General features: G+C 39.0%; 3 protein-coding genes and 1 long non-coding RNA gene across 4 annotated transcripts in view; 2 read left to right on the forward strand and 2 right to left on the reverse strand.

The window, feature by feature from the left end:
- The window catches only part of LOC114253963, a 136,681-nt gene extending 128,837 nt beyond the window's left edge, over positions 1–7,844 (reverse strand). The window contains exons 1-2 of the long non-coding RNA XR_003625386.2: positions 7,032–7,844; positions 6,856–6,911 (exon numbers count right to left, since the gene is read on the reverse strand). This is a non-coding gene — a long non-coding RNA (uncharacterized LOC114253963). The remainder of the gene's footprint in view (positions 1–6,855; positions 6,912–7,031) is intronic.
- A 222-nt stretch (positions 7,845–8,066) lies between these two features.
- LOC105837634 (regulator of nonsense transcripts 2) lies at positions 8,067–12,659 on the forward strand. Its single transcript, XM_036286120.1, has 2 exons — positions 8,067–8,215; positions 8,434–12,659. Exon 2 carries the CDS (start codon positions 8,444–8,446, stop codon positions 11,915–11,917), a length of 3,474 nt encoding a protein of 1,157 aa, XP_036142013.1. The 5' UTR covers positions 8,067–8,215; positions 8,434–8,443; the 3' UTR covers positions 11,918–12,659.
- On the reverse strand, positions 12,656–14,659 carry LOC105837635 (methylosome subunit pICln). Its single transcript, XM_012682568.3, has 6 exons — positions 14,469–14,659; positions 13,835–13,961; positions 13,606–13,751; positions 13,319–13,495; positions 13,150–13,239; positions 12,656–12,950 (listed from the first exon to the last, which is right to left on the reverse strand). The coding sequence occupies exons 2-6, from the start codon at positions 13,951–13,953 to the stop codon at positions 12,859–12,861; spliced, it is 624 nt and encodes a 207-aa protein (XP_012538022.1). The 5' UTR covers positions 13,954–13,961; positions 14,469–14,659; the 3' UTR covers positions 12,656–12,858.
- A 1,046-nt stretch (positions 14,660–15,705) lies between these two features.
- Positions 15,706–18,826, forward strand: LOC105837637 (probable ATP-dependent RNA helicase Dbp73D). Its single transcript, XM_012682570.3, has 6 exons — positions 15,706–16,295; positions 16,404–17,113; positions 17,223–17,435; positions 17,505–17,715; positions 17,828–18,262; positions 18,398–18,826. The coding sequence occupies exons 1-6, from the start codon at positions 16,273–16,275 to the stop codon at positions 18,783–18,785; spliced, it is 1,980 nt and encodes a 659-aa protein (XP_012538024.1). The 5' UTR covers positions 15,706–16,272; the 3' UTR covers positions 18,786–18,826.
- The last annotated feature ends 4 nt before the right edge of the window (positions 18,827–18,830 follow it).

Genomic DNA, 18,830 nt, shown 5'->3' on the forward strand with positions numbered 1-18,830 from the left:
GTGAAGAAAAACGGAAACTTGCCGCGCACGTCCCGACTTTCATACTGAAACATCCCCGATGGCCCCGAAAAGGCCAGTTCAACTCTCAACGAGAGAGAAACTTTCGAATTCCCTCGGGAGATCTCGCTAACGAAACAGTCCCGTCGAAGAAATATATACTCGGTTGTAACTTTCAGAAAACGTACCTGGCTCAAGATAAAAGAAAATGATCACGCACATACATATACACGCGTACACACGCGCAGGTCAGTTATAGCCGTTATATTTGATCAAAGTTCATCGTTTGGATCAGTCATTTGAAGCAGCCATATGTTTCAGCAAGTTTTCAGAAAAAAAGACAACAGCTAGAACTTTTTTTTTCTAAATAATACATTTATGCAAAAATTTCATAATTCTTTGGCCTGTGACAATCAAAATGTCAATCCGATATATCAGCTACGGTGTTTTTAAAATATTGGATGAAAAATATAATATTTCTCCGAAACGTTCATTAACAATATAAGAAGATTAATATTTAATGCTGCAATGATAAAATATTAAGCGTCATTTTCTACGTGAACGCACTTATTAAATATATGCTAATGAATATTATTCCACGAGTGAATATTCCGAATTATTCGTAGATATAATGAAATTCTCGTCGCCAAACGTATCGCCATAATAATGACAAAGCCTCGTCCCGGTTCCAGATTTGCGAGCTGCTTCAACGAATGTTATTCAACAACACCGCGATTATTCTAATGAGATTCGGAATCTCGCGTGTGGAATAGTGGCCGACGAGCGAACGAGGGTCGAGGCGTTGAAACTTTATAGCCCGGTCAGATTTCAAATATGATTAGCACTCGGTATTAGCCGCGGGCTCTGCTGCTTCAGCTATTAACGAGCTACTGTATCAAGTAAGATGTAAATGCCTCTTTTTGCTACGATCTAATTTCGCAGTTAAATTGCCATTTTATTTCCCATTGATAACGTTGAATTAATTCCGTGCGTCACACGATTATTCCAACTATTCGTATTATGTGATAATGCCTGCGGTTACCGCTTCACGATACAATTATTCGTGCATGACGTGCGATTGCCGTTAGTACAACTGTTTACGCAATAACATATGTTAAACCGACATCATTATTCCTCATTAACTCTACAGCGTCATGAATTTCGAGATCAAAGTTCTCCGTATAGTTCCAGACAATCTTTTTTATAAAGATATATGTTTAAATTACATGATGTGTAAACGTTTTCTCGCACAAATCCGTTTCTTTAATAAAAATAATATATATTAGAAACAGAATATTATTTGTTTAAAGTAACTAGAAAGTAAAAGAAATTCTACATGTATTTGTGTTACGATATCGTTAATAAAAAAATTCAATAATAGTTATAAATATAATATTATATTTTTTTCCATCCTTTCTTCTTTTCTCTCAGTATAATGTATATTTTAAAATTTTCAATCTTCAAAAGAAACACGGAGGATATTGATTCGGATAAACATGAAAATAGTATCGTATCAGCTTCACCTAGATCAACAAATCCGATTGAGCCCTATTGAATATGAATGAACTGCCCGCAAGGCCAACGTCAAACGTTCAGCGACGCCGTCATTCTATAGGCTCTACTAATATTCCTAAGTGCATCATCAGCCGCTTGATACAATGTTGCGCGAGCTCTGATATGCTGCAACCCGTGCAGCAACCTCTTCTCATCCTCCAACTCTTTCTTCTCTCTCTCTCTCTCTCTCTCTCTATATATATATATATATATATATATATATATATATATATATCTTTTCTCTTTCTCATCACTTGGCCTTCAATTCCTTTCTCACGGACACAATCCCTACTTTCCATGATTACTTGCGATTTTATCTTAGACACAAAAATTAAATTGCGGTCGTGGCCCCTGAAAAAGTAGTGGCGTAGAGTAGCGCGTTTATTCTCTTTCGGTTTCTTTTTCTCTGAGTGATTTTTTTTATAAATCAATCAATGGTGATAATGAAGACAGAGAAAAAAAGATAACGGGACAAAGTAATCCGAAAAACGGATATCATTATATCCAGAAGTTCATAGTCTTGTACGCGTGCTGGCCAATTCGTTCACCTTTCTTTGATTTTCACTCGCGTTTCGTCTGCTCTTTCTCGAGAGCATCGAAAAAATCCCACTTTGTGTCGATTGATACTTTGCCGCTTATGTGACGACAAAATATTGAATAGTTGTCACCATCGAGCTTATGGTATTTCTCGTCTCAAGATGTTCAATATCTTTTATGAAGGGATAATATATCGTATCAATGATACGAACTGTAACATCTAATAACTTTTTCTACATATCCAGCATGTTATATAGCGCCAATCATAATTTTCCAAAGACTTTTTTACATTTTTTGCCGTCATTATTTTGGATCCATTTAGCCTCCTGAGAAATTCCGTGTGTACTACTAATTATCATTGAGGGACTTAACAAGGACAATTCCGCACAGGTGAGTCTATGAGCCTGGCGATGACGCGAAGGAACGAAGGGGGACCAGAAGAGCGAAGCAGGTGGATTGCTCGCCGAGGTTATGCAAGACATTCAGACTCTATCCGCGATGGCAGAGACTGAGGTGGCATTTAAGGATTACTGGAGTTTAGCATAATATCAGTAGAAGTGGGAAGAAAGAGAGAGAGAGAGAGAGAGAGAGAGATGACAACAGGCAGGCGTTGGGGCGATGAGAAGGCGACGGATGACGGAGCAAGATGGAGCCCGCGAAGAGGAATGCGCCCGAGAAGGGGGCGCGGGTATTATTCATGGATTACCTCACTTGTCTCGGCTACAATCCTCTCAAAGCCTCCATTAGAATAATTGCTTCTTCATCTTCGCGCTTACGCGGTTGCTATCGCCCGCCGTCCCTAGATCCGTTCCCTCTTCCAGAAAGAAATCCACTGACTTTCCCATCAGCAACGGCCGTCGCCACGCTTCCGCGCGTATACGGATCAGTTTTTCCTCCCATTGTTTGTGAGGTTTACTTTGACTTGTCACGAAGAGGAACGTGTCATATCTCGAGATTTGTCGTGGAGAAAACGTATATCAGGCACACAGATGCATTGTCAGCCCCCTATCCAAATAGTCAAATAACCCCAGGTTAATTTTGGCCAGGAAAATCGAATAAACGAAGGGAATTAATTATTCTTGAGTTAGTATATAAATTATGGATCCTCTTTCGCATCTATATTTAATGTGTAATATTATGATGAAATATCGTAGATTTCTCTTCGGTGTTAAACGTTATTATACATATATATTCCATTTGTCGTATAATATTGATAAAGCTAAATAATTGCGTGGAAATAACACAAATATTTTTTTTTACACATTCTGCACCTTTTTAATAAGTATTAAAAATATCGTACGACTATACGATACATATTTTAGATTTTTGAATTTTGCAATGTTGAATTGCAACTTGCACTCTCTCTAACCTGCAAGCAAATTCTACCGTACTGGAAGGAAGAAACTGCAATATACCATACATCCCGGTTACGGAAGTACAAGTGGCAGACCATTAGCCAGTGAGGAAGTCTTTTAAGAACAAGGAAGAGAGTGCCGAGCGATCCCCTAAAGTTCTAAAAGTGCGAGCGAGAAGTTGTCGGCAGACTGGTCTACTCGAGAACTTTGTGTTCGTCGACTATTCACGACTCCGCCTTTTAACCCTTTCGCTATTCGAATAATGATTATAGTCAGCATCGGTCAAATGGTCGGCCAACTATTACGATTTATCGAGCGAAAACTAATCAACCAAATTTATTTCCAATAAAATTAATGTGCAAAGTTACTGTTAGCTTTGCTTCTTTGCCTCTTTTTATTTTTATGTCTCTCATATTTTTTCCTATCTTTTATCAAATTTTTAATAACAAGTGGATTTAGTAAAAAAAAATGCTTAGAAAAAAAAATGCGAGTTTATGCCCTATAAATCTCAATAATAAATATAAAATCATCAATAGAAGGAGAACGAAAGAAAGAATATAAGCTTTTTAGATAAATAATTACATACAAGAAATAATTTTATCCTCAGATGTCCCTGTAATTATTATCTGCGTAAAATCGCATACATATACCGGATAAGATAGCAAGGCATATATAAGATATCATAGTGTAAAAGTATCTCTCTCTCTCACAATGACGTGCAACCGCAAGTCACGGCGAGCATCTAACACCCGCGCCAACTGCGGCGCGCAAGGGGGAACGATTAATACCCCTTAAATTAATTGTAATTCCACGTGAGGCAGCGCGGCAAGTAGAACCGCAACGGTAAGACAACGGTGTTCGGCGGTATCGACAATCGATGCGTAAACGGAGGATCCTGGAGCTACAGGCTCAAGGAATCGTCGCACGTACACCCGGTAATGCGAAATGAAACGGTAACGAGCGCGGTACGCCGCGGTAACTAAATATTCGCGGATAGGCGGATGTTGAGACAATGCTGGGCGGTGGTGGTGAAGGAAAAATAAAAAAAAAGAAGGAAGAACTTGTCGCCCTCGAACGCGAAACAGGTCGTTCGTTCCTTCCAACCCTCCCGCATGCCTCCAGCATCCCCGCCGCGCGCGCGCGGGGGGAAGAAGGACTCGTCGCCGCTACCGGAGACAATTTATTCTCACGGTCTCGCGCGCAATTTGCTCCCGCAACTCCCTTGCCCTCCGCCGCCCCTCCGAGCTTGTAACGAGGATAACGAGAATCATCGAATGAGAACCCACCGTCGCGGCCTGAAATCGCATTTCACGCGACATTTGCCGAGCGGCATCATACCGTAGCGCGCCGATCTCCGATCTCCGCAGGTGCACCGCCGCCGGGGATAGGCGCGCGAGGAAATTTATATTTAATTCCAAAATTTATTTAATTCTTCGTCTCCCTCGCGCCGTTCGGTACGCACGATCTGCGCGCGTGAGCGTCATACTACCGTATCCCGTCCCTTCTCTCGGTGAACATTCACGGCTGAAGACTACGAAATTGAACGGGCGAATTGTAATAATTTGGATGCTAGAAAATTCTGTACTTGCGAGTAACGTGAATATTCTTAATCTAGATTGATTATAAATACTTCGTGCATTATATTTAATATTTAATAAATTGTTAGTACTTAAAAAGTTAGCTTCTTCTGTTTTAATGACGTGGCATTGTAATATTCTAATTCTTGAAAGATCAAGAATATTTAATTAAATGTATTAATTCAGAAATTAATGCCAAAAACAACAGTGTCGTACATCCCTATATCGTACAGATAAAATTATTTTTCTTCTTAAATTTTGCGACTAAAAAATTTCAGACCTTATATTCATACATAAATTTTGTAGAACATACACACTTTATAGAACATTTCACAATATTTATAAAACTCAATTCCTAAGAGATAAGGAACTCGTATTCGAAATGTAAATCCTGTTACGATTAGCTTCGCAGTAACACACGAACGCATACATGGTATTAGAATTTTTTTTAAGCGAACAATTGTCACCGAGTAACACTCGCCGCGTTATGTGCCGTTAAAGTGCATAAAAGCTTTTTTTGAGTGCTTAATACAACCTCGCGGTTAATAGCGACGTGTTATTATGCTCGCGGGGACATAAGTGGGGCGCAGTTCAAAGTGTCTCTACTTTGGTGCCGCATGAAAAACGCGCCAGCCTAACCCTTTATGGATTCTTTGGGGCGGCGCGATTATACCAGGTGTCCTCGATTCGTAGCGCAAACGTACTTTTTTTTTTAAGTTACTCGATTTACTACTTTTTTTTATTCGTACTTTCAGATTCTCAAATAATGAAAATAATCAAATTTTATGAATAATAATCTTGTTAGAGCTGTAGAATAATATTTTGAAACACTTGAATACTAACATTTAGGATTTATAAAATTGTAATATATTTCAGTTTGAAAATGCTAAGTTTATAAGGCCTGGTCTACAATAGCTGGAGTAAACATGGAGTAAGAAGTAAGACTAGGCGTAAAAGAGTTAACCCAGTGTAAGAAAGCTGGCGTAAGGGCGAAATAAATTATTTTCATTTCGTCTTACTCCTACTCCTGCTTTTCTTAACGCTCGGTCAATCACAGTGCAGAAGGAAATTACTTTACTCTTACTTCTTACTGCATGCTTACTCCAGCTATTGTAGACCAGGCCTTATAAACTTAGCATTTTCAAACTGAAATATATTACAATTTTATAAATACTTTATATATTCTGTATTTAAGAATAGTCACAGAGAAATGCTTTTTACAGCAGTAAAAAAAGTATAGCGCATTAATTTTTGTTACTATATAATTGAAAATCCACATTTATTTTGTAAATTTATTTTTAACTTTCTCTTTTTTAAATATTGAGTATAAATTTAAATATACAATAATCTCAAATAAATTATGAAACAGGAAATTGCTATAAAAAAACGTAGGAAACTATTCTCAGGCTAATTTACTTCGAAAATTTTAAATTCTTAAGTTTAAGATTTTTTAATTCCTATAATCTCGTCATCACGATGTCAATTGCATGTTAGTTTTTCTTTTTTGCAGAAATTGTGCGGAACTTAGACGCGTTAGAAAATGCCTTCAAGCGAAGACACCGTGTATATCAGACGCCTTTACGACCACGTACGCCTTCGTATTCATGCGCTCGATCTTCTCTCCCCCTCTTTCCCCCGAAACTCATGAAAAGGAGTGTATGAGGTTTAATATAGGATATAGTATAAAATTCACGCGTAACAACCCACCATAACCGACTGCCATTCCCGCGTCGACGGATCGGCAAAACAAATTATTTCACAGCAATTGAAGACTCCATAAAAAATCCTATCAGAAGCAAGGAACTCGAACAAAAATCGTGTAAAATATTACTTACCCCAAGCCACGCCCGATTTCGTCTTTCGTCCTTTGTCCTGATGCGCTTCCGACTTGCTGAAAAATACTTGTATTTAGTCTGAATAATAATTTTACTTAACGCGAATAAAATAGGTTAATGTACATGTTAATTTACCTAGCGTATTGATAAATTCTCTCTTGATACGACATACTTACTTTTTTGTATGCAAGTTAAAAACATAGAGGAACGCGGGAATTCTCTCCTTCCGATAGCAACACGTTAATTACCGTGACCGCGATTAATGAAAAAACGACTTTTCGATACCGTGCGCGTTCCGCTCGAATACAAATGGCGCCTTTTGTGCGATTAACTTCGCGGCGACTGGCGACATCTCGCGGGTCTGTCTTTCTCTAACGTTGCTCAATCGTTATAGATGCATTATCATATACGGTTATGAGAATTTATCGACATAGGTTAAACGCGATCTAATCATCAAAATTATACAAATGTATATGGGTTATAATAAATTCGGGATCTACGCTTTATTCTTAGATTTTCAAAGATTGAAAAAGTATATCTATATATCTAGCGCAGATCACTAATAAAATTGTATCCTAAACCCAGAAAAGAGAACAAAAAGAGAATTATATAAGACTATCGCACAATGCCAGGCAACAGGCAATAGAAACAGGAAATAAAGAAATAGAGAAAGAGGGAAGAAGATCCTTCCTCTCTTTCATTATTTCTGTTCCTATTGTCTGGCATTGTGTTTAGGCCCTTAACCTCGATCAATTCCAGACCTACACAAAAAGCGTCATCGCCAGTCATCGATATTGAAATCATCGCCGTAGAATATAACGTTCGTGTGCGATGCTCAGCACAACGGACATTCAAGACGCAACTTTTTAGACGCGCGGGATTGACGTTCAAACGTGATTGAAATCGCGAGAAACGCATAGCGAATTGACATGACTTTGCAGTCAAGTTGATGGCGATCGATCTGAAGTGCGATTCGAAATCTATCGAGACGCGATATCGATTTTCGAAGTATCGAAGGTGCCGGGTGGCGCATCATTCGCGCAATACTCGCTGGTCTGTTCGTTTAAATATTTATCCCGGCCATTCGTCGAATCAGAGAGAAACCTTCTCTCTGGCCGAATAGAACGCACCGCGTAGAACCACGTGTGCGTGCGCAGGAATTGCGAGGACGTCATTTTAGCTTCTGCGGTCCGTAACTCCGTACCTCCGTCTGCCTCCGTTCTCCGTCCTCCGTACGTACTGTGCGATGAGGCAAATGGGGTACGGGTGAGCTGTCGTCTGCCATAACATAACCTTAACTGTTTCCCCGAGCGCGGTGGTAAACAAGTGGTATTCCGTTCGGTCGAGCGATTTCCTCAAGGTACTTAATTAGGATTTATTAAGTATTTTTGTATCTGTACGTAAAAACGACACTCCCGTGTTTGCTTAGTCGTGATAATAGATCACCTTGGTAGGTAACACTTAACCGTCCCGTTGCCGCAATATGCGAATTCTCTTGGAAATTTAAACGTATTTTAAGTTAGGTTACTTCACTTTTCGAGTGCGACCGGCGGAGACACGATCTTTTTCGCATTGCAGATCGCTCACGATGTCGGAGAACGCGAACGAAGCGACGCCGGCTGAGAAGGAGAGCGTCGTCGAGGAACCGGACGTCGTCTCGGAGGAGGACCGGCAGTTCTTGACTGAGTACGTGCGAGAAACGGAACAGAGGCTCGCGACGAAGGAGGAGATTCGCGCGGCCAATCTAAATCCTACGAGACCTCCGGATGCGTCATTCAGTAAACTTGACTCGAGCCTCAAAAGAAACACCACGTTTGTCAAGAAACTCAAGAACTTCAGTATGACCCAACTCGACACGGTTCTGAAGGACATGGCGACGTTAAACCTTACCAAATACGTGAGCGAGGTTGCCACTGCTCTGGTGGATGCTAAAATGAAGATGACTGATGTTGCACCTGCTATCAGGGTGTGCAGCTTTCTCCATCAGACGTATGCTGAATTTTCCACTCATTTCTTTGAAAATTGGCAGAGAATACTGTCGTTCAAGATCGGCGACAAGATTGCGAATCCCAGCAAGCTGAGAGTAGATTTGCGATTTTACGCCGAATTAGTGAACGCTGGAATATTCACGCACAAGCAGGGGTTACCGTTGCTTGGTTCAGTGTTAACAGTATTGATCAATATGGATAAGGAGGAGCACAACAACGCTAGTATAATATTGAGTTTCTGCCGACATTGTGGCGAAGATTATGCCGGTCTCGTACCTAAAAGAGTGCGAGAGCTATCCGAAAAATTAAACGTTTCAATTCCAAAGAGCAAACTGTTAACACCAGATAAGCAGCAGAACGTCAGGCTATTGCTGCGTGACTATTATAATTCTCTGTGTAAGCATATGCTGAAAGAGCACAAAGAGCTGCAGGCTTTTGAGAAGCAGAATCGTAAAATACTGCAGACCAGAGGAGAGTTAAATTCAGAACGAAAGGAAAAGCTAGAAGCCCTGCAGGTCTCTTATGAACGTTTATTAACGAGCGTGCAGAGCTTTTCCGATACGCTGGACGAACCGATGCCCGAGCTTCCAGTGGACAATGAAATAAAAACGGAAACCGAGGAAACGCTGAAGATGATTAACGAGGGAGAAGATAACACTATGTTGGAGGATATGTGGGGCGACGAGGAGACGAGACGTTTCTACGAAGTATTACCGGATCTGACTGTCTTTTTACCTGGCTCATACTTGAAGGACACTCCGAAAGATACCCTGAAGGCGGACCCAGTAATAACGGAGGACGCTCTCGATGAAGAAATTGTCTTGGACGAGTTGGAAGAGACCGAGAAAATCGAGGAACCCCCCGAGGTGGAAGTGGAAGAGCCGCAGGTATCCAACACGAGCAACAAGATACTGCTGGACGCCTTCCTGACGCATCTACCGAACTGCGTGAATCGCGAGATGATCGACAACGCCGCTGTGAACTTCCTGATGAATCTCAACACAAAGCACAGCAAGAAAAAGTTGGTAAAAGCTCTTTTCGGCGTTTCTAGAATCCGTCAGGATCTGTTACCCTTTTACTCTCGTTTAGCAGCCATTCTTTATCCAGTAATGCCAGAGATTGGCAATGACTTGTGCCAGATGCTGAAGCAGGATTTTAAGTATCACGTGCGCAAGAAGGATCAGATCAACATTGAGTCGAAGATCAAAGTAGTTCGCTATATCGGCGAGCTCGTCAAGTTTAAACTCTATTCAAAAATAGAAGCGTTGTACTGCCTAAAGGTTTTACTACACGACTTTACGCACCATCACATCGAAATGGCTTGTAACTTATTGGAAATATGTGGTCGATACCTTTTCTGTTCGCCAGATTCTCATCAAAGAACCAAGGTTTATCTGGAGCAGATGATGCGCAAGAAAGCAGTTACCGCGCTGGATTCGCGCTACGTTACGATCATTGAGAATGCGTATTACTTCGTAAATCCACCCGAATCGACCGGCGGCGTCACCAAAAAGGACAGACCACCTGTGCATGAATTTATCAGGAAACTGCTATATCAAGACCTCTCCAAGACAAATACTGATAAGGTACTCAAGTGGATGCGTAAACTTGACTGGGAGGACGAGAGCATGTCGTCCTACGCCGTAAAATGTCTCACTGCCGCCTACAACGTTAAGTATCCCAATATTCGATGCGTGGGAAGCCTATTGGCTGGCTTGGTAGCCCATTACGAAACCATCGGACCACAGGTGGTCGATGGTGTGCTCGAAGATATACGACTATGCATGGAAATTAATCTGCCGAAATACAATCAACGACGCATCGCTATGGTCAAGTACTTGGGCGAGCTGTACAACTACCGGATGGTAGAAAGTGGCGACATTTTCCGCACTCTGTACTTGCTTATCACCTTCGGCGTCAGCGTGGACCACTCGTTGCCTAGTGTGCTCGATCCACCCGACCATCTCTTTCGCATTCGTCTAGTATGCACACTATTGGAGACTTGCGGCCAGTACTTCAGCGGCGGATCCAGCAAGAAAAAGCTTGACTATTTTCTCGTCTTCTTCCAGAACTACTTCTGGTTCAAATACACGGATCCAATCTGGACGACTGAGAATCCGTTCCCCGTTGGGATAGATTACATGTATCGCGACACGTTAACGATGTTACGACCCAAAATGCAATTGTTCCAGAACTACAAAGAGGCGCAATGCGCCGTCGAAGAATTGCGCAACACTCTTTATCCGACCTTAGGTAATCCTTCTGTTGACGATACTAATGCGGAAGGCGAGAACGATATGAGTGTTATTTTGGAAGCCGACGAAGAAGCAGCGATGACTGGAAACGGTAGCGGGGACGCCAAAGGTATGGCTGAACTGCATTTCGAGGAATCGGAAGATTGCTCGGAGGCGCAGTCGGAAGAGGAATGGACAGCCGACGCAGAACGAGACGATGCTATGGGCACCCAAGAGAATACTCAAGGCGATCGATCTCAAAGTCTATCAGCAGAAGGTGGCACTGAAGGTGTGATCATGGATGTGACAGAGGAACTTAACGCAGCATTACCAGCTGGACCACGGCGCGTGAGCTGTCCAGAGGACGATGACTTCCTGTCAGCGCTGGATAAAATGGTCTCTGACAATATACAGGATCGCATGCGAGATTCAGTCAAGCCGCAACAGGTAGACATTTCCGTGCCACTACACGTGAAAAGCACAAAGAAGACGTACGAGCAACTTCAGGAGAGACCAACTGACAGTAGCACGGTAGACTTTGTACTAATGCTGAGAAAGGGTAACAAACAACAGTATAAAAATGTCGCGGTTCCTGTGTCGTCCGAATTAGCTATGAATCTCAGGAATCGTGAACAGGAGCAGAAAGAGGAAAAGGAACGTGTAAAAAGACTAACCTTGAATATTACTGAGAGACAAGAGGAGGAAGACTACCAGGAGACTATGAATCAAAGTACGAGACCGGTCACTGTAAACCTGAATAGAGAACGGCGGCAAAAGTATAATCATCCTAAAGGAGCACCCGATGCCGATCTCATTTTTGGACCGAAAAAGATTCGATAAGCACGCTTAATAACTCAAAGTCAAACGGTTGTATTCCATTGAGAAGTTGATGATACAACTCTGAAACTTCACACTTCGTACTCGTCAACTATATAATTAACTGACTATAGTTTATTGCTTTTTACTATATTTCAGAGTTTCTTCGAGGACGAACATCACGATGTGTATCGCACGCATCAGAATTTCGATGAATGTATTATATGTACAGATCGCGCATCAAATTAGTGCATTTAAATGAGCGAGTTACAAGACTGATACAATAAACCCTCGGCAAAGAAGTTAAGACAATTAACTTCAATATATATATCATAAATACATAAAATTTATTTTCCCGACACAAATATATAAAAAAATTAATTGATATGGACTATTACAAGCACTGCCGATTTTTAATTATGCGTAGGGTTTACTGTATCATATAAATGCACTTTTAACTAGGTATAAATTGATATATCATTTATCATATAATAATAACTTTTGTGTCACGAAATGTTATTACTAGACATTTTTACAGACTTGTAGTCAATCGTTATTTTATGACTTTCAACGAAAGAAAGCTATGTTGTGATAGAATATATGATCAATTTATATACTTAGCACGATATTTTTAACACGATTCCATATATACATATTTGAATAATAAAGTGTTCTTTTTTTCTGCAGATCACGAACGATAAGTGAAATTTGCAGGCTGTATCAAATTTTCTATTGAAAGAAAAACGAATAAAAAACTCAACATTGATGTACAATTATTTATTTTTATCTAAGAAATTATCGCCATGTACAAAATGAATATAAATAAATGTTTTAGGTGCTTTAACGTTTGATACGGCTCCGTAGCAAGTTTTGCAATAACGACGTATATCTACCGAAATACATATATGAAATTGATAAACATGTAAATTAACACTAAATGCATATCTGCACCTAATCATTGCCTCTTACGGATCTTCTTCCGCATCTTCGAATTGACCTGCTTCGATGTCCATAGCTTCTTCTGTATCTGCTCCTGTGTGAGTGGTCCCCATTTGCTCTGTTAATAATGAGAAGCTTATTACTTGATACATCAATAATTCATTTATTTCATTTTCATGTTAAAATTTTATTTTTTTATTATTGCAAATTGCGCAAAAACGCCATATAGTATTAAAGTAGTTCAAGCATTCTTATTTAATCTTAAAAAAATTCAAAATAAATAAAAGCTGAATAAAAGAAATAAATGTACAAATTACCTGTTGGTAAGATACAAGGTGCATCTCCAGCGCCCACCTCTTCATCATATTCACCTTCATAATCCTCTTCGGCGTCTTCATAGATATCCTCTTTAATTATATAAAATTTTTAATCATTGTAATTAATTGGAAATATGAATTTCATTAATTTTATTTGATTATGATTTACCATCTGAAAAGCTGTCCTGTGGGTCAGGATGAAGCGCTTGGCATGCATTCATTGCTTGAAACATTAATTCTAAATTATTCGTATTATCTGGTGCAAACTGCATTTCCGTAATTGGAGGGTCTGCATCATCATCGTCATTTTCTGAACCATTTTCAGATGATAATGCTAATGGCATATCTATGAATAAAATTATAGATTGAGTTTATTAATATGAATTAAAAAGTGGCATCTCTAAAAACTAAATCAATTTTATTAATTAATAAATATAATTTGTATTCCAAATATACCTGGCAGATCTACTTTGGCATCGACCATTACATATAAACATTGTCTTGGATGAACCTGCTCATCTCGCGCAATAGCGTGTAAGGAAATGTGAGGATACTCGAGTGAAAATCCCTGTTGCGTGTCGCTGTCCACCCAGGAAAGCACACTGTGAATAAGAATACACAAAACACATAGAATATCCCATTTTTTAAGTATTCAGAACAGCAAATATTAAAATGAACTCGTTACCTCTCCGTAATATAGAAAGTGCCTTTTCCTACTTCTCTGTCATTAATATATACTGTAGTATTTGGTTCTTCATGGCGTATCCCTTCCTGTGGCGGCAAGAAACTACTAAGCACCACCATGTTTCAATCTAAAAATGTAAACAGCGTTCAATAAAAACACAAATGTAATTGACCAATATTTCTGTTGTTTATGACTGTGGATCATTGTTGCAACAATGCAGCAATGATCCATCAAAAATGACAGTTACAAATCTCGTCAGTTCAATATTTCCATGTGATCTCTGGATACCGGAGGATTTCCCTGTCTTACCCGTCTCAATTAAAAATGTCATACGATACTTGAAAATATCGACCTTACATTTGCGTCGCGCATCCACGTAGATATCATGTAGCAAACGAAACGGCGTAAATATACAAATATCGTCGATATTGAAATGACGCGATCCAGGACGCAGAACCGTAAAACGGAATCACCGCCGTGCGTGAAACGTGCGTGGACGTTTTTGTAAAGGAATACAGCGTACGTGCGTGACAATTGTAGCCGCACCACCCTCCCCTCGAGATCCGCGATTCGTAAACACCGGTGTGTATCGCGTTGTCCGGCGCTTTCTAACCAAGCGGAACCAGGTACTCACCGCTCTCGTTCGCTCCAACGAGACAATTGCCTGGACGAAACGTACCGAACGCGGACGTTCGGCGATAAGGTGAAGGTCCCTCGCGTCGCACGCGGAAACGTATTCTCGGATGCTCGCACTCGCCTTTCGTTACTGTCGTCAGTCGCACGAACGCGGCTGTCACCACGAACCGTCTGAAGTTGCCTACGTACAACGCGACGTCTACATCGCAGCGCGCGCGCGCGCGCATACACAAATCACCGTTCGGTCATGTCCAACAGGATATCGGAATCGAGTTTTCTACTGTGCATAAACAAGTTTAATTTGCCTTCGTCGTTATGTAATAATTTTACGATATTGCGTTTCCATTTTAGTATCTATTTGAATATGCATGTATGCATTCTGTGAAAAAAAAACAATATTCGTTTAATTCACCAAAAGTTCTGGCTCAAATTATTAATTGCTTCTTCTTTTTCGCGGATAAAATATTGAAAAATTTATTTCATTGTATTACGAAAAACGACGTTTAAGAGTTGTTCATATACATCTTAGCTTTGTAAAATACACAAATTTTATTTTTGCAATTTGCTAAACTGCAAACTGCTTTTCTCGCACGTTTCGTCGCTGTAACGCGCCTAGGCGTAGCCAGGTGTACTCAGGCGTAACGCGATATTCCGCGCTGCTATTATTGATGCGCCGTCGCGCGCGTGGCACGTCGGCACAATCGCGACGTCCGCGACGCGGAACGCGGGGAACGACGATCGTTTATTTGACGTTGCCATAGCACGGAAGAGGCGCGACCGTCTATAAACCCTTGTCCGACGACGAATACGCGCGGCTTTATCGCGTGCGAGCAATCCGTTTTTTCGAGATTACATTCGAATGCGTTTTTGTCTCACAATCAGTAAATCTCTGCCATCGGTCCGCGATTCGATAATGAAACTTTTGATGGCCAGAACTGCCAAGTCGATCGATGAAAGTCGTAGATTATTTAATCTCGTTTCTTTGAGATCCAAAAGCAATTAATTACTAACATATATTTTTTATTTTAAGATATATCTTTGAATTGGTTTTAGAAAATACAAAAAGCAAAATAATAAGCGATGATTTTATGATAATATATATACATATATACACATATATATGTATATGTACAAATAATTTTTTTTTAAATCTTTTATTGCATATTTTAAAAAGTGTTTAATATATGCATACTTTAATAATATGGAAAATTTTGCAATTCTGTAAAGCCAATTAAAAAATGTATGTATTTTAAAATTTAAAAATGTCGATAGTTTGCCTTAGGCTAGAGTCCCAGCACGTATTTTTCGCGTAACGCGTATCGCATAACTAATCACATCGTTTATTCTTTTAAAATGTTCCAACAGAAATCTCAATCTTCTAAATTTATTAGTTACATATTATTACAGATACGCGTTAAATATCAATACATGGGATTCCTAGGATTTCTCCTTCAAAAAGTGCCTTGATTTGCTACAATTATATGATGGCAGCACGATACGCTAAAGGGTTAACCTAACCTAACCTATAAAAAATTCACGTGTAATTGAGCTATTTGTACGTTGGCTTGGCTCGAATGTCCCACGATTATTGATTTTACGTTTAACGTAATTGAGAAAACTTTTTTAAAATTCTTAAATATATAAGCAATTGTTACAAGTATAATTACTGATATGCCATTAAATTATTAACATACGATGTATGTTAACTTTACATACCTATTGTAGTACCCGCAAGTTCTTTTTTATAATTCATTTATTGTATTGCACATGTGATAAGTGAATTATTTTTATCTAAAAAGAAGATGAGCTTATTTGTTATTAATAGGTAAGAAACAAATTTTATATTAAATAGTCATGGTGCATGAGATGTAATCTTGCTCTATGCAAATTATCTATTAATTTTACTTATGCAAAATAAATGTATTGTATACAGATATGAAGGTGAAAACAAGAAAGAGGAGGAGAATGAAACAAATCAATTAGCGGACCTGTTGAAGAGGATAGAAGAGCGTAAAAGACAAAGGGCTGCCACAAGTAATAAATCCATATTAGATAAAGATGTAAATAATTTGGAAGAACCTAAGAAAAAGAAAAAGAAAAAACTTAAAACAGAAAGACCTGATGATTTACATATTGAGGATCAAAATGTTAAGAGTGAGAAAATTGAACAAGTCATAGAGACAACCAAGTTACCAACAAAGAAGAAGAAAAAGAAGAAGAAAGATACTGAGAATGAACATTGCTCAGTCACAACGGATAAAAACATAGATTTAGAAGAAAAGGATAAAAATTTAGTAGAAGAAAATGAGGATAAAAATATTACAGAGAAAAAAATATCTTTACAGAGCAATTTTATAATATTAGGCGCAAAGTCTCGAAAAAAACAGCGTGAAGTGAAAAGTATATTGCCAGATTGGTTGGCACATCCCGAGGTTATATCTGCCAATTTAAATAGTGGGCCTACTTTAGAAGAATTTGAATCAGTTTTGGATTCTAAATTGATAGAAATTTTAAAAGCCAATGGCATTGTTAAATTCTTCCCAGTCCAATCTAGCATAATAAAATGGTTACACAAGTGTAAGATGGATAGAAAATCAGGATGGTGGCCTAGAGACACCTGTGTATCTGCTCCTACAGGCAGTGGTAAGTATTTGTAACAATAATAATTTTTATTGTAATATAATCATTGATTATAATATATATTTTCAATATTATTTTATATTAAATAATCTTATGTAATTTTATATTACAGGCAAAACTCTAGCTTACGTCTTACCAATTATACAGGAATTACAAACACGATTGGTACCAAAAATTCGCTGCTTGATCGTCTTGCCAGTGCAAGAACTGGCTGCACAAGTTTATAAAGTAATGATTACTTATTCATCTCATACAAATCTGAAGGTAGGCTTACTCTCTGGTGCATTTCCGTTCGAGCAAGAGCAAAAAAGTATAATTGAGAAAAGTATGTATTTGATAACCAGTGAATTAAATTGATAAGTACATAAAAATTTAATAAAATTTATTTTTAAAGCTGAAAGAGGAAAGTATTTATCTACTGTGGACATCGTCATCGCGACACCCGGTCGCTTATTGGATCACATACTAAAAACGCCTGGATTTTCCTTGGATTCCTTAAGATTTCTTGTCATCGATGAAGCCGACCGCGCAACCGAATGGTTACAGTATTTACCCGAACCACATTCTCGGGCTCCTATTTTGACGCTTGGAAACATGCATTCAAGGTTAATTTTTTAACAATATATTTAATAGAATATATTTTTTATGAAAAATGTTTTTTAATTTCGATTATCATACATATGCGAAGAATTACTCAATTTATCATTTTTTAAACAGCAAAATTGTACCAGCTCAAAAACTATTATTTAGTGCAACCTTGTCACAAGATCCTGAAAAATTGAGCCGACTGGGTCTTTTCCAACCAAGATTGTTCACGACTGTAATGTTCGATAAAGACATTGATATAAATTTAGATAAAATCACAGGTGACTTTGTCGGACGTTATACGAGTCCAGGAGAATTGACGGAACTCGCGGTGGAATGTCCTCCCAACTACAAACCAATTGCCCTTTATGAATTGTTGACGAGGCACGATATCATTCCTAAAACTCTTGTTTTTACGAATTCCGGACAAACCACGCACAGACTGGCACTATTGATGCAGTTACTATTATCAGAACAGAATGTCGCAGTGGGAGAATTATCCGCCCAGCTCACATCAAAGCAACGTGAAAGTGTCTTGAGAAAATTTGCAAACGCGGAGATACGTGTGTAAGTTGTGCACTTTGTCAAAGTAAAATAATTCTACAGAAAAAAAGATAATAAGATAAATTGTATCTTGCATCTAAAATAACGAAAAAATAATTTAGTTTTTAAAATTTACTTAATCTTTATTATTTATTTTAGATTAATAAGTTCAGACGCGCTGGCTAGAGGCTTAGACATACTGGATGTGCAGTTAGTCGTGTCTTATGATTTCTCAAAGCACATCAAGGGCTATATACATAGAGCTGGTAGGACTGGGCGGGCAGGAAAACCTGGCACTGCTGTGTCTATACTTACGGCAAATCAGGTCGGGTTATTCAAGCAAATGTTAAGCGGCGCGCATAAAATCGTGCCCAACATTGAACAAATGGAGCTACATGCCATTGCGAAGGCGGTCAACTATCAGAGTCGCCTTGAAAATTTGATGAAAATTCTCGAGAAGGAAAAGAATGAAAGTCTAGAACGAACGAAGGCCACAAAGCGTAGACGCGCGACAAATGTGATCAAGCAGAATGAAAATGTAAAATAATATTTTATGAAGAGGAATAAAAGGACATGTACATAAGCTTATTTG

Source organism: Monomorium pharaonis, chromosome 4 (genome assembly GCF_013373865.1).
Source record: "Monomorium pharaonis isolate MP-MQ-018 chromosome 4, ASM1337386v2, whole genome shotgun sequence".
Taxonomy (NCBI): domain Eukaryota; kingdom Metazoa; phylum Arthropoda; class Insecta; order Hymenoptera; family Formicidae; genus Monomorium; species Monomorium pharaonis.